At 42.2% G+C, this 14,572-nt stretch overlaps 2 protein-coding genes and 1 pseudogene across 2 annotated transcripts in view; 2 read left to right on the top strand and 1 right to left on the bottom strand.

Moving 5' to 3' along the window:
• Positions 1 to 7,190, top strand: part of LOC131394248 (ral-GDS-related protein-like) — a 50,373-nt gene extending 43,183 nt beyond the window's left edge. The window contains exons 6-7 of the mRNA XM_058525462.1: positions 6,272 to 6,353; positions 7,064 to 7,190. Of these exons, the coding sequence (XP_058381445.1) occupies positions 6,272 to 6,353; positions 7,064 to 7,085 (104 nt within the window). The 3' untranslated portion in view covers positions 7,086 to 7,190. The remainder of the gene's footprint in view (positions 1 to 6,271; positions 6,354 to 7,063) is intronic.
• Positions 1 to 14,572, bottom strand: part of LOC131394247 (ral guanine nucleotide dissociation stimulator-like) — a 216,051-nt gene that overhangs the window by 128,965 nt on the left and 72,514 nt on the right. The window lies entirely within an intron of this gene.
• Positions 1 to 14,572, top strand: part of LOC131394245 (peroxynitrite isomerase THAP4-like) — a 344,748-nt pseudogene that overhangs the window by 74,799 nt on the left and 255,377 nt on the right.

A 14,572-nucleotide genomic window follows, 5' to 3' on the forward strand; every position in this document is an offset into this window, starting at 1 on the left:
TGTACCATATTTCTTTAAAAATTGATTAGAGTAGTGAAAGGAACAGAGCATAAAATATCTTGCTTATTTGCAAAAGATAAAATGCAAGCAAGACCTTCCTGTTAATTTTTTTCTGCTCCTTCTCTTGGCCGTACTGTACTCTTGAATGCAGAATTAAAAAACTTGAATTGCCAAATTCTCTTTTCCTGAGATCAGTAAACTAACTTAAAAGTTTTATTGAAACCTGTGGAGGAATGGTTAGCAGCTTTCGTGATTTATGACGTCTCTAGAAATCTGGGTGTTGATCCACATGAAAAAAATCCTTGTTTATATTACATGTCCCAATAGGTTACATTTCCAATTCCTGAATGTGGGATATTATCAAAACAACTGAAAAACCTGGTCATGGAAACTGGACTCTGTCACTTTGTCAAGAATTTGCCTCTTTATGAATTAATGACACATGAATTCCTTAATATTTTTGTAAAGGAAGGGCAAGAAACTCTGTAGTGTCCCTGAACGTGGCAAGACGGGGAAGTCTCGTTAGACCACATCCTCGGGTTCTTCTCTCGTGTTCAACAGGCCCGGGTGATAGTCCGTGTAGTCAGGTGCAGCGCCGCTCCCCCAGCCCCCAGTGTTCCACCCTACTCTGGCCTGTGCCCTCTTCAGGGGGTTCTGATGACGCTCGTCCACAAGGGTTGGAAGGAGACATTGTAACATGAGGCTATTCATCATCTTGAAACAAGGATTAATGGAGATGAAAGTCTCGGGGTCTGTGTGCTCTGATGCACTGCTGTTGGGGTGTGGCTGCAGTGACCACTGTGCTCCCAGCAGTCCCCACAATGGCTGTCTCAGATGTTTGAGCTCCTGGTGCAACCACAGCAGCTGTTGAGAGCTGGGCGCTTGTCGTGGTTCAGTGTCTTCCATCATATTTTGTGCCTCTGACCCTCCTCTGCTCACCCCCTTCCTATTCCTAACTGTTGCATTGATTGCTTTGTAGTTGTTTCCTAGGAGCCACTGTGTGTAACTGTATTTGACAGTGTCTTTAGGGGTCCACGATCTTTAAACAAGTCACTACACAACACCCACTTATACTGTTGTAGCCCGTGTTCGTCCTCTCCAGTGGCACTGTGAAGAACCTGCTTACTCAGAGGTCCTCTCATTCTCATGCTGCTGGGGCTGCTTATGAAGCTGGGCATCTCATCTTTGGTCTCATCAAGATTATTCTTTTCATTGATTATTCTGAAGTCGGATACGACTTTGTTAATAATGTGGACACTGGCTGTCACAGGCACTTTTATGTATCTTTCCCAACAGCTCTGTGAAGTAGGCCTGTGATCCCCATTTTACAGGGGAGGACACTGAGGTTCAGAGAGGTCGAGTAGCTTCCTTCACTTCACACAGTTTCTTGGTACATTTTGAGTCTCCTCCTGGAACTCTGCCTCTCAGGTGTGTGCACTTGGCTGGTGTTCCACTTTGCGCCTCTCTGCCAGCCTCTCCAAAGGCACAGGCCTCATCCTGAGTCCACTGTCTGCTTGATGGAAGTCACCCTGCACAAACAGGCCCTGGGCGGGGAGTGGACTAGCGGGGCGTGGTCTTCAGGCTTACCCTGGGCAGGTTCTAGGTTCATTGCGAGAGCTGGAGCAGTGGAAGATACTGACCGTCACTCACCTGGAAGGTTTGTTATGTAGAAATACTCCACTGATTTTTGCAGGTGTCATGTCTTCTTTGTCTTCATTGCTCCTCTGGGCTTTCTTCTACAGTCCGTGCTGTGCAGTAACATACAGTACAGAGACTGGTGAACATAATATTGTTGCCCTGCACCAAACGGTCACATCACTCATTTTTCTAATTATGAAAGAAATACATACTGTAAAAAAAGTCAAATTACACAGATCTATGTAGAGTAAAGTGAAACCTTCCCCTTCCAACCCCTTCCCTGCAAACTCACTCCTCTAGTCAGAAGGAACTATTGCTAAGAGGTTGCGGCTTATTCTTCTGGACATTGCCTATGAATGTATAAATACACAAAGTTTTTTTAACATAAATTACATAACTACATCGTTTTGCAATTTGCTGTTTCTCAAACCATATATCATAGAAGTCTCTCCTTATCCGTGCACGTCACTCTAACTTAGCTTTTTAGATGTTTTAGAGGTACTCCAAAGAACAGGAATACCATGATCTGCTTATTTCTTCTTCGATAGAATTGGGATTACATCCAGTTTCACTATTATACATAATGCTGCAGTGAGATCCTTGTATGGAATTTATTACACTGCTATTCAACTGCTCAATTTGCTTTGTTTCCCTTTAGTGAGAGACTATGATATATTTTTATGGGAATTATTTTATAGGGACATTAATTTTATCACTGAATAAAGATATTTATGAGGAAACTGGACTTCAAGGTCATCCATCTCAGTATTCTGGAGAAAAATCTTGAAACTTAGAAGGTATTATGCTTGCTCCATCACATTCTAACAAGTCATGTTAACAATTTAAAGTTGAATGTTGGAATAGCCTCTACTATCTCTGTTCAGAAGGATGACTTTTTCTTGTCTTGAAAGCTTCTGACTCCAGGGGCTCTCAGTTGGGCTTCAGAGAGGATAAGATATTGGTGTCGTATCTGTTTATCTTCAGCTGTAGGCTGAATCTTCCAAAGATGATAGAATTGAACATGGTCCAATCGATATATATGATTTGGGTCAAAAATTCAAAGTAATGAACACAAGATAGGAATCTATACCTTTGGTTCTTAATAAAGAATTTCCTTTTATATCCTCAAGTATCTGTGATTACTAGTAAAAACTCACCTGTGGATGATGAGATGTGGCTCTGTTGGCAATGTCTGGCTTGAACATCCATAGTTAAGGCTGCCACATCCACAGGTAGATTAGACTTGACCTCTCGATGACCTCTGCCCTTGGTCTTTGACCTGGGAAATTTAAGAATTTAAAAAAGTTGCTGTTATTGGCACTCAATGCTAGAAATGCCTGTTAAAGAGTGAGTTTGATTTGGTAAACCAAAGGGAGTATAAGCAGAACAAAGTCTTTAATATCTACAAATTTCAAAAAATTCTAATTTTTAAAAATATAACTCTATTTTTGCCACAGTGCAAACTGTGTACATATGAATGAAATATCCCTCTGTCCATTTTTAAGTTGTTTCCATTGATTTGATGGATTTATCCTCTAATCTGGGTTCCAAGTGTGAAAGAACATCTTGGTCCTTCAAAGAAAATAAGCCATTGAAATTTGAGTTTCTTTTAGCTCGGCATCCTACAGGTTTGAAGAATAAATTATCATGTAATGATACAATGATTCTGAAATCTAATTGTTAATTAGAGGGGTGTAAGGGAGGACTGAATGGTGGTTCACCCCCATGGTCAGGGGTATTGTACACATGGACGTGTAAACACGATTCAGGAAGCTGCTTCAGCCCCGTGACATCCCTGAGAACGACAGTGCAGGAGGATCTAGGCACATAGCTATCTGCCTCGATCTCCTGGGTTACATGTATATCCAGGGGTCTTGAGAGTGGCTTCAGAGCAGCTAACTTTTATCTATTTCTCCCCTTCCTTCTCTCCAGCTTATCTCAAACAGTCTTGACTATCATATTTTAAAGACCAATTATAGTTATTTATATTAGCTGCTTGTTCATTATTGCAGAGTAATAATCAGGTATACCATTAAATATCATTTAATTGACCTAATTAAATTTGTTGTACCTTTTAATTGATTAGAACACTAAGTTTAGTTCAGAGTTGGATATTCACCAAATGTGTTAATCTGCTTACAACTGCCATGTGCCTCACTCCTCTTAGAAGTGTATCTTTGGCCCATCACAAGATTTTAATGAATCAAATCATCATAAATTAAGATAATGTACTATCTGGTGGATGACAGGCACATGGGTCCATTTTGGAAATATGCCCATCTGTCTCTGCTCCCCATGGGAAGTTTCTGGTCACTAGGTCTCCAGGTGGCTTGCACAAGCCCTAGGTCTATAATAGCTTGGTGCCTTTCCTTCTACTTGGGATCGAAGTAAAAGAGGTCAGAGAGACTTACTGAAGTTTCAGAGACTTATGAAGTCTTCTATGAAGACCACCCATGCATAAGTTCTGGATAGCTCTCTGTTCCCAAGACTACCAGTTACTTTAAGGGCTTGTCAGGAACTGTGAAAGGTCTGATATTTTCCCTTACCTGCAAACCAATAAGTTAGCCTACCATGGTCTTATAGATGCTGGCAAAAGACATGAGACCCATGGGTCAGAGACAAAGGACTTAATGACACAGCAATGGCAGTGGCCAGATTATCAGCATTTGCACCAGTTCACTAAGTCTCACTTCCTACAGGGTGATACACAGTGGGCCTGGTGACATGCAGAGGGTTGCAAGAACTCAGAGCTGAAGGAACTCAAATCTTTTATAATGGGCAGGAAGTCTGCTGACCTTTGCCCCGGGGGGGAGGTGTTAGTTTTATTATACTGGGCAGTAAGCAAGCCTGCCCTTTGCTCCAGAGGAGGCCACTATTTCTATCTTCCAAGGCTCATAGCTCTACACACATCCTTGAAAAGATAACCTGGTCTTACTGGCTTTCAAAGATAAGCTTGAATGAGACTCGATCATCATTCAGTTCTTCTGTTTCCTTTATTGAGATTGTGCAAATAGGCTCTTTTCTCTGTAAAGTTCACTAACTTTATTCATACATAAGGGATGTTTTTGGTTTTATTTATTAAGTTGAAATTTTCTTATTAGAGCCAATGATGAAACTATCATGGGTTGGATCTGAAAGTATGCTTTCCCAGGAAAAATGTGAAAGAAGATCAGTGCTCACAGAACTCTGCCACAAGGAGCTGATAGCAACTTAAATGATTTTAATTTGAATACTGTTTTGTACAACTTTCTTCCATCTTACTTCATCCTCTCTGCTTCCTGTAACTCTCATATGGGAATGGGGCATTTTCAGGGATTCACTGAACTTATTTACAATATCCAAATGGTTTTGTCTGTTGTGTTTTTTTAATTGAGGTAAAGTTGACATACAACATTATATTAGTTTCAGGGGTACAACATGATGATTCAATGTTTGTATATATGTTGAAATGATCACCATAGTAAGTCCAGTTAACATCCGTCCCCATACACAGTTACAATTTTTTTTCTCTTGTGATGAGGACATGGCGTATTTCAAGGTGCAGAGGAATCAACGATGATGTCATACTTTTCCATATACAGCTTGATGAATTTGGACATAAGTATACACCCTTGAGACTGTCACCACCATCAAGGCCACAAACATATCCATCACCTCCCAAAGTTTTCTCTCACCTCCTTTATTACTATTATTCTGTGGTAAGAACTCTTGACATAATATCTACTCTATTAGCAAATGTGATGTGTGCAATACAGTCTTGTTAGCTGTAGGCACTATGCCATATCCTAGATCTCCAGAACTTATTTATCTTGATAACTGAAACTTTGTATCATTTGACCATCAGCTCCCCATTTCTCCATCCCCCAGCCCCTGGCAACCACCATTCTAACCTCTGCTTGTATGAGTTTGACTATTTAAGATTCCACATATAAATGAGTATTTGCCTTTCTCTGTCTGCCTTACTTCACTTAGCATAATGTCTTCTAGGTCCATCCATGTTGTCAAAAATGGCAGGAATTCCTTCTTTTTTCAAGGTTGACTAATATTCCATTTCTTTATCCATTCATCCATCAGTGACATTTAGATACGGTTACTTCCGTATCTTGGCTATTGTGAATTAGCTGCAATGAACATTAGAGTGCAGGTATCTCTTCGAGACCCTGATTTCAATTCCTGTGGGTATATACGAGAAGTGGGATTGCTGGATCACATGCTAGTTTTAATTTTTGGAGGAACCTCCATACTGTTTTCCATAATGGCTGTACTAGTTTACATTCCCACAAGGGTTCCTTTTCTCCACATCCTCACCAACATTTGTCATCTTTAGTTATTTTGATAATCGCCATCTTAACAGGTGTGAAGTGATAGCTCATTGTGGTTTTGATTTGCATTCCCTGATCATTAGTGATACCAAACACCTTTTCATACACCTGTTGGCCACTTGTATGTCTTCATTGGAAAAAGTCTATTCTGTTCCCTTGCCCATTTTTTAAATTGATTTGTCTTTTTGCTATTGAGCCAACACAAAAAAAGAGAACAAAATTTCCAGGCATTATGGGTGCTTCCCAGTTGATGCAGATGGTTTTGTACTTACAGTGGTACCAAAAGATCATGTTTTGTGCTTTTTCTTCAGCTTGTTGTAAGATCAGCAGTAGCTATGGCATGGCAGATAATCGGGATCTTCTGGGTTTGGAGGTTTACAACATAAATGAGTGGTAAGGAATATTTTATTATTCCAAGGAAATTATTGAGATCATAGTCCATGGAATCCAGGATTGATAGGTGTAGGAGGAAATTAAGGTGAGGATTGGTGATCTGGCATTATTTCTGATCTTGAGGGACAGGTATCTACTGCATGAGTGTTTGAATAAAAATATTAGAGATCAGGAAATTGTGGTGGGTGAATATGTTTTCTGAATTATTTACTTTTGAACATCACCATTTGGATTATGTGAACATCTGGGATACGGGAGTAAGTCGCTAACAGGGGGTGGTTGATAAGGTCACTATTGATTTAACTTCTATGAACACCGAGTGGTCAATGGATTAAGCAAATGAGTAGTCAGAAAACACAGAAATGGTAGGATTTGGGATTTAGTAAAGGACTGGGGACCGACTGTCTTGAGGGGGAGTGCCAGGACTTGTGCGGTTGAGAGTGACAAGGACAAGAAGAGAATAGAATCACACTCAAACAAGGAGGGGGTGTTGACAGGATGGAGGGAGAGAAATGATCTGGAGTAGCCTTGAGTTTTGACCTTGAGCGTTCTGTTCTTGATGCAAATCTGCCTGATGACATCCCAGGACACAGGTCAGATCTATCCCCAGAGGATAGAGGGAGGGTGGAAGTACAAAACAGCCAGGATAATTGTCCTAAAAAGGCAGGCTTCCTTTATCATTTGACCACTTTCATGATTTATTTTTGTAGGGTAAGAGGAAAAGAAGGATGATAAGAAGGATGATGGTCACATCTTCACAGAGGAAGCAGCGTGACTGTGGGAACCAGTCCAAACCAAAGCCTGGTTTAAGCATCTCCATCCCTTTGAGGCTGTCCAGTGACATAGTCAAGGGGCCGGTTACTAGAATCCCATCCCATCCTGGCCATGACGGGCCTCTGGGAGGACACCTTGGACCAGCCCCACCAGGTCTGCTGGCCCGAGAGACCGCAAGGACTCCAGGCCTACAGCAGTGCAGGACAACTGGTAAGTCCTTTCAATCTTGCCAAAGCGTTGGAAAAACTTGCACTTAGTCGCACAGGTGAATCCCTGCCAGGTGTGCTCGCAGGTGGTCTGCACTCCAGGTCCCATGCCCACTCCTGCCGGTCTTCAGATTTGGTAGGGTTGATTCCAGGAGCTGATCTGGGCATTCCACAGCTCCACTGCCAACAATTTCTGGTGACTGAGGAAGGTATCAGGAAGGAAGAAAGGGCAGTGAGGAGCACAGGAGAGAGACTGGTGATAGCACTGATGGCAGACACACTTGCTAGCGAGGCAGAGAAAGTGAGGGGCCAAGAAGGACGTCCTGACAGCAGATGAAATGGAGCAGCCACCTCAGTGAGGTCTCTTGGCAGCGTCCCTAATGTTTCCTTGCTTTGAGCTCTTGAAACTTTAAAATATACCAATACTTTTCTTTCATTAAACTCCGCTGCGTGACATAGAAAATATAGACAGCAGTTTCTTTCTGAAGTGACAGGTTGGTTTTCAGGTGAGGAGAGAAGGGAGATCTTCCTTTTTCATGTTGTTCTCTCCTTTTCCTTTACTATGTACTTTATTTATTTGTACTTTAAAGTCAGCAGGGAGTTATCAATGTCATGGGATGATTCAGGTTTTGCCCTCACAGTCAGGGTAAAACCTACTTAAAGTGGATAATCCTTTTGTGTAATATTCCAATAGATTCCAAAATACTATTTCAAAAGTGCTTTTACGTCTATGTTCTCAAATAAGGTATCTACTTGTAGATCTGCATTTTTCTGTTCTTTGTTGCATGGCTGTCCCATGTCAGGAAGGGCCTGGGATGCTGGGAACCAAGACTCATCCTCAGCTTCTGGCTGTCCTGAGAAGGTCTCCCTGGCAGAGTGCAGCCTGTGTGTCTGGGTGACACTCGCAGCCATCAGAAAGGAGAGGATAGCTCACAAGTGCCAAGCGATTCATCTGGCCTTTGTCTTACAGGGTGTTCCCAAGGGATGAGGTTCAAAATTCCGCATTGCAACCCTTTGAAAGCTCCTGGTTAGGGCCAGCCCCTTGGCTTAGTGGTTAAGTGTGCACCTTCTGCCACTGGCGGCCCAGGTTCGGATCCCGGGCACGCACCGACACACCGCTTCTCCGGCCATGCTGAGGTCTCGTCCCACATACAGCAACTAGAAAGATGTGCACCTATGACATACAACTATCTACAGTCATCTCCTTTGTACCATTTCAGATCCTCTTGGCTCCTCATATCCTTGAGTCATATGTCACTTAGCAACCAGCCTTGCAGGTATCATATTTACTTTATGCAAGTGCCTTCTTTTTTTTTTTTAATTTTATTTATTTATTTTTCCCCCAAAGCCCCAGTAGATAGTTGTATGTCATAGCTGCACATCCTTTTAGTTACTGTATGTGGGACTTGGCCTCAGCATGGCCGGAGAAGCAGTGCGTTGTTGTGCGCCGGGTATGTGAACCCAGGCCGCCAGCAGAGGAGCGCGCGCACTTAACCGCTAAGCCATGGAGCCGGCCCTGCAAGTGCCTCCTGACTGCTCCCCACATTTTGTCCCTGTGCCCTCTGCCTCTCCCTCTCGCCCCAGGGTGTCCATGTTGATGCTGAGGTGTGAAAAATCTCCTGATCAAACCCACACGTGCATGACCACGTTCCTTGTTGTGTGGATGTGTGTGTGTTCAGCAATTCTGTATGGTCACAGGGTGCACGGCTATTATGGCATCTATGTGAAGGTGTGTTTTGTTGACGTGTGTGTTTAGAGAGTTCAAGTCACTGTGGGCTCTGAGACAGTGAGTGGTCTGTATGTGTGTGTGAGTTTGTGTGTATGTTCTGAGTATCAGTGTGTAGTTTACAGTCTGAATGCAAATGGTCATTTGCAAATAGTATGTATGTGGGTGTGGGTGTGCACTGTCAGCATTTCCACGTGTTCAGAGGATGTCTGTCATTGTGGGAATGTGTGGAATAAGTATGTTGTTAGAGATCAGTGTGGGCACCAACATTGTTTGCCTGTTACTAGTTCAACACTCAACACCCCTGAAGAAACATTCAGTCCAGACATTCACAGGCCCCATCGGGCCCACAGAGATCCTACTCAGCTGTTTTCTTCCCATCACAGAAGTATGAACAGGTAGCAAAGGACCACTTGATATTTGAGGAATTCCTCTAGCATGAAAGATGGAACAAGAAACACATACACTGAAGTGAGGGACTAAAGGAGCAGCAGGGAAATCCAGAGATCATAGTGAAACTTCAATTGCATATCTAGTAACATCTTCAAAACATTTAGAGATGGGCCGGTCCCATGGCCTACTGGTTAAGTTCAGAGAACTCCACTTCAGTGGTCCAGGTGCAGTTTCTGCACGTGGACCTACACCGCTCATCAGTGGCCAGGCTGTGGTGGCAACCCACATACAAAATAGAGGAAGGTTGGCACAGATGTTACCTCAGGGTGAATCTTCCTCAGCAAAAAGTAGAAGATTGGCAACAGATGTTAGCTCAGGGTGAATCCTCCTCAGCAAAGAAAATAAAAAAGAGAAAACAACCAGTAAGTTCATATATATGTATTGATGTTACTGCACAATATTGGGGTTCTCTTGCCCAATGCACATTAAAAGAGCCAATTATTCTGGCATCAGCTTTTGGGAAATGAAGTGTAGCTTTATTTTGTGAGATTTATCTGCAAGAAGACAGGGGGCATGTGTCTGTCTCAGATCTGTCTCCCTGATCCAGGTCTTGGGGCACAATTTATGGGATAAAGGGAAGGGTGGTCTGAAGTGTGGAAGTACATGATTGGAAGTAAGCAGAAGTGAGGTAATTGATGAGCTGCACAAGCAAAGTCAAGCTTCATGGTTCTTCATCGGATGTGTGTTCACAAATTGGCAGTGTTACCATGATCGGAGATGGGAGTTTTTAGCTCCTTGATGTCAAAAAGGTCACATATAAAGCATTTGTGAACTCCCAGTTAATGAGTTGGTGGTCTCAACTAGTCTGAACTGGACGAGGGGTCTCAGTTCCTGAAAGAAAACTCTTAACTACTCTGTTGATAAGATGGGGTCAGTTGAACTGGTCCTGTAGGGCCCATGGTTAAGTCAGTATATGCATATCTATGCATATGCCTGAGATTATCTGTATGTGTGTTAAATGTAGAGTATACACAAAGCCAGACTCTAGTTAAAGTGGTCAGGACAGATTTTAATCAGGCATATACCATTGCAATAGGGAAGAGGGAACAGGGTGAACTGAACTCAATTTGATTTGTACAGAGATGACTGGGCATTTGGAAGGGAGAATGAGGGAGCAGGCAGAGGGGTGAGCAGGGGTTCAGTAGAGTCAGGGAGGGAAAAGTTACAGAGTGTTGGTCAGTGCAGTGTGATCTGGCGAGTATTGTCTGTTAGTTGGAAATGATCCAAGTTTCACTTCTCTCCTCTCAGAGAGTCTGGGAGACAGACACCCTGTGCTCATCTCAAGGAATGGCTCTCAGGACCTTGAGAAATGCACTCCTGAGTTATAGGAGACACACATACAACTCAAAAGGACAGAGGAAAGATTCATAGTTGTAAGCACTTTTGGGTAAATGCTCTAAGAAAGGGATGTCTGGGGCCAAGGATCGAGTGTTGGCCAGAACAGTCAATTCTTTCGGCTGCCTTGAGCTTTCTCAGGCAGGCACTTTAAGGGGGCAGGGGTCATCCTGGGGATGTGGATTTGAGCTAGTAGAAACTCTGTCAGTGTTTAAGTCTTATAATGTGTGTGGGGGGGGAGGTGAAATCATTTGTGCTGAGAGGCTGTAGTTATTATAGGCCAAGATCGAGACCTAGACAGGAATAGGGCTCAAAGGAGCCTGGCTTGAGTTTGGTCAAGTAGAGGAAACTATATATATAAATAATATATGTATATTTTTTGAATAATACAAATCACTATATTGAATAATATAATATATTGAATTAAATAATATAAATATATATTCAATGAATATATAATGAATGTGTATGTTTATATATATTTGAATTAAATAATATAAATATATACATGATTTAAAGGAATAGTCAGACATAATAACAGAAAGTCACAGAATTGATAAAAGACATCTACTCTAGATTCAGGCAGCTGAATACATCTCAAGCACAATTAAAAAATAAAAATCTAGAGCCAGATCCATCCAGGGAAAGCAAAGAACACTAAATACAAAAGAAGATATTCAAAGCCCCACAGAGGAACAGAACACTTACAGAGACTTACATTTAGACCTATGATACATTTCTTAACAATGGAAGGCAAGAGAGAGTTGGATTAAATCTTCAAGGTACAGAGAGAAAATAACTTTCAGTGTATATCCAATCAAACCATATCTCAAGAACTAGGGTGACTTAAAGATATTTTTATGCAAACATTTACTAAGAGTATTACCACCAACAAATGCTCATTAAGGAACTTCTAAAGAATGTACTTTAAGGGGGCCAGCCACCTGGTGTAGTGGTTTAAGTTCAGCACACTCAGCTTCCAAGGCCTGGGTTCGTGGGTTTGGATCCCAGGTGTGGATCTACACCACTCATCAGCCATGCCATGGTGGTGACCCACATACAAAATAGAGGAAGATTGGCACAGATGTTAGACCAGGGCTAATCTTCCTCAAGGAAAAAACTTAAAAAGTAAAAAACAATGTACTTTAAGAAGAAAGAAACTGATAGAAGAAAAAATGCTAAGAGGTAATTTGGATCGTGAGGATAAAAAAGGGTAAACATCTGAATAAATCATTGAAAGCATGACTTTATGAAACAATAATAATACTGACAATGTATAACTGATGCAGTTAAAAACTAATGACAAGGGAACTTCTATTTTAGAGGAGACTAGGACAGGAAAGTACTTTTGCTGCAAAACTGGACAAAGCCAGATAAATTATAAATATATTTTTAGAGCATGAGAAAACTTCAGAATCAACCAACTAAAATTCCAGAAAGAAGAAAAAGTCTTTTATGTGAGCAAGGATTTTTATCTTTCTTTCCCCTGGAGGCGTTTTCTGATTCTGGGTGGTTGCCGAGGATCTGGTTTGCTCAGTCAGAGCCTCAGCTAGGGAAAAGGGAAACTAGCCAAACTTGTAGTGATTCTGCAGGACTGGTGTGGCAGAGGAAACCTGAGGGCTTTCAGACACACAGCTGCTCTTTCTCACAGCACCTGTGCTAAGTTTTGGTTCCACACAGGAATCTGGGGAACTAGGCCAAAAGCTTCCACAAAACAAAGTGAAACCTCCAGAAGTGGTGGAAGTGGCCTGAGTCCAACATACTGCTAGTCTGACCTTCAGGGAGTGTGCCATATTGTGAAGCGATGTAAGGTAGGAGGCTGGAGAGCTGCGCTGAGATGTCTGAAGGGCGTAGCTGAATTTTCTGTGGGCTCCCAAACCTGAAGAGACAGAGATCTACCAGACTTAAACCAGACCCCTGTGCGGGGGAGGGGAGCAGAGCAAACGGGAATGGGGGAAAGTGAAAGGGCTGGGTTTACTAAAAGTGAGACCCAGCCCCAACTCTGATCAAGGTCTGATTGGACTCAGGTGCTCCAACTTCACTCTGTTGCTCAATGAAGGAAAATAAGGTCATGTGGAACCTCTCGAGTTATGTTACACAGATCTTCCAAAGACACTGGCGAGAGGATGGAGAAGGCAAGCCACAGACTGGGAGAAGACCTTTGCAAATCACATATCTGACAGGACTATAAAGAACTCTCAAAGCTCGGCAATAAGAAAATCCAAGTTTAAAATGGGCACAGATTTGGACACTTCACCAAAGAAGATACACAGATGGCAAATAAGCACATGAAAAGATGCTTGACGTCATTAATCATGAGAAAAATGCACATAAAAACCACATTGAGATACTGCTACGTACCTATTGGAATGACTAGAATTAAAGAGGATGAACATACCAAGTGTTAATGAGGATAGAAAGTAACTGGAACACTCCTACACTACTGGTGAGAACACAAAGTGGTTCAGCCTCTTTAGAAAACAGTTTTATTTATTTTTTTGTGAGGAAGACCAACCCTGAGCTAACATCCATGCCAATCCTCCTCCTTTTTTTTCCCCCAAAGCCCCAGTAGATAGTTGTATGCCATAGTTGCACATCTTTATAGTTGCTGTATGTGGGACGCGGCCTCAGCATGGCCGGAGAAGCGATGCGTCAGTGCGTGCCCAGGATCCGAACTCAGGTTGCCAGTAGTGGAGCAGACGCACTTAACCGCTAAGCCACGGGGCCGGCCCCTGGACAACAGTTTTAAAGTGGAGTTTGTTATGCTGCTGTAACAAATTAGCACAAATTTCATGGCTTAAATCAACTTAGATTTTTTGTTTTACAGTTCTGTAGGTTAGCAGTCTGACATGGGTCTCCTTGGGCTAAAATCAAGGTGTTGGCAGAGCTAGGTTCTTTTGGGGGGACTCTAAAGGTTAATCCATTTCCTAGCCTTTTCAAGCTTCTAGAGACCACCACATTCCTTAGCCGATGGCCCCCCTCCTCCACCCTCAAATCCAAGAACTCGGCATCTCTCTGGCCCTGCTTCCCTTGTATCTTTTTTCCTACTCTACTGCTTCTCTTTCCCTTTTAAGGGCCTTTGTGATGCACTGGGCCCACCTGGATAACCCAGGATAATCTCCCTATTTTAAAGTCAGTTGATCAGCAACCTTATTTCCATCTGCAAATTTAATTCACCTTTGCCAAGTAAACTAATATATTCCCAGGTTCCAGGGACTAGGAAATCTTTGTGGGCCATGACTTTGCTACCACAAACAGTTTTTAAAATAAACATACACGTATCATGTGACCCAGCAATTCCACTTCTAGGTGCTTACCCAAGAGAAGAAGACTAATGCTCACACAAAAACTTGTTTGCAAAGATTTATAGCAGCTTTATTCATAGTTTAAAAAGACAAAACTGAAAATAACTCAAATGTCCTTCAACTGGTGGGTGGATAAACTGTGGTACATTCATACAGTGGATACTATATTCGGCAATAAAACATAAGGAACTGCTGATACAGTCAACAACATGGATGAACACTCAAATAAATGTACTGTGCTAAATGAAAGAATCCAGACTCAAAAGGCCAAATACTGTAGGATTCTATTTATATGATATTCGAGAAAAGACCAACCATAGGGAAAGACAACAGATCATTAGTCGCCAGGGGTTAAGGGTGGGGGAAAAGTTGACTACAAAAGAGCAGCTGAAGGGAGTTCTGGGTGCTGGAACTGTTCTG

The sequence above is a fragment of the Diceros bicornis genome, chromosome 30, assembly GCF_020826845.1.
Source record: "Diceros bicornis minor isolate mBicDic1 chromosome 30, mDicBic1.mat.cur, whole genome shotgun sequence".
In the NCBI taxonomy this organism is placed as follows: Eukaryota; Metazoa; Chordata; class Mammalia; order Perissodactyla; family Rhinocerotidae; genus Diceros; species Diceros bicornis.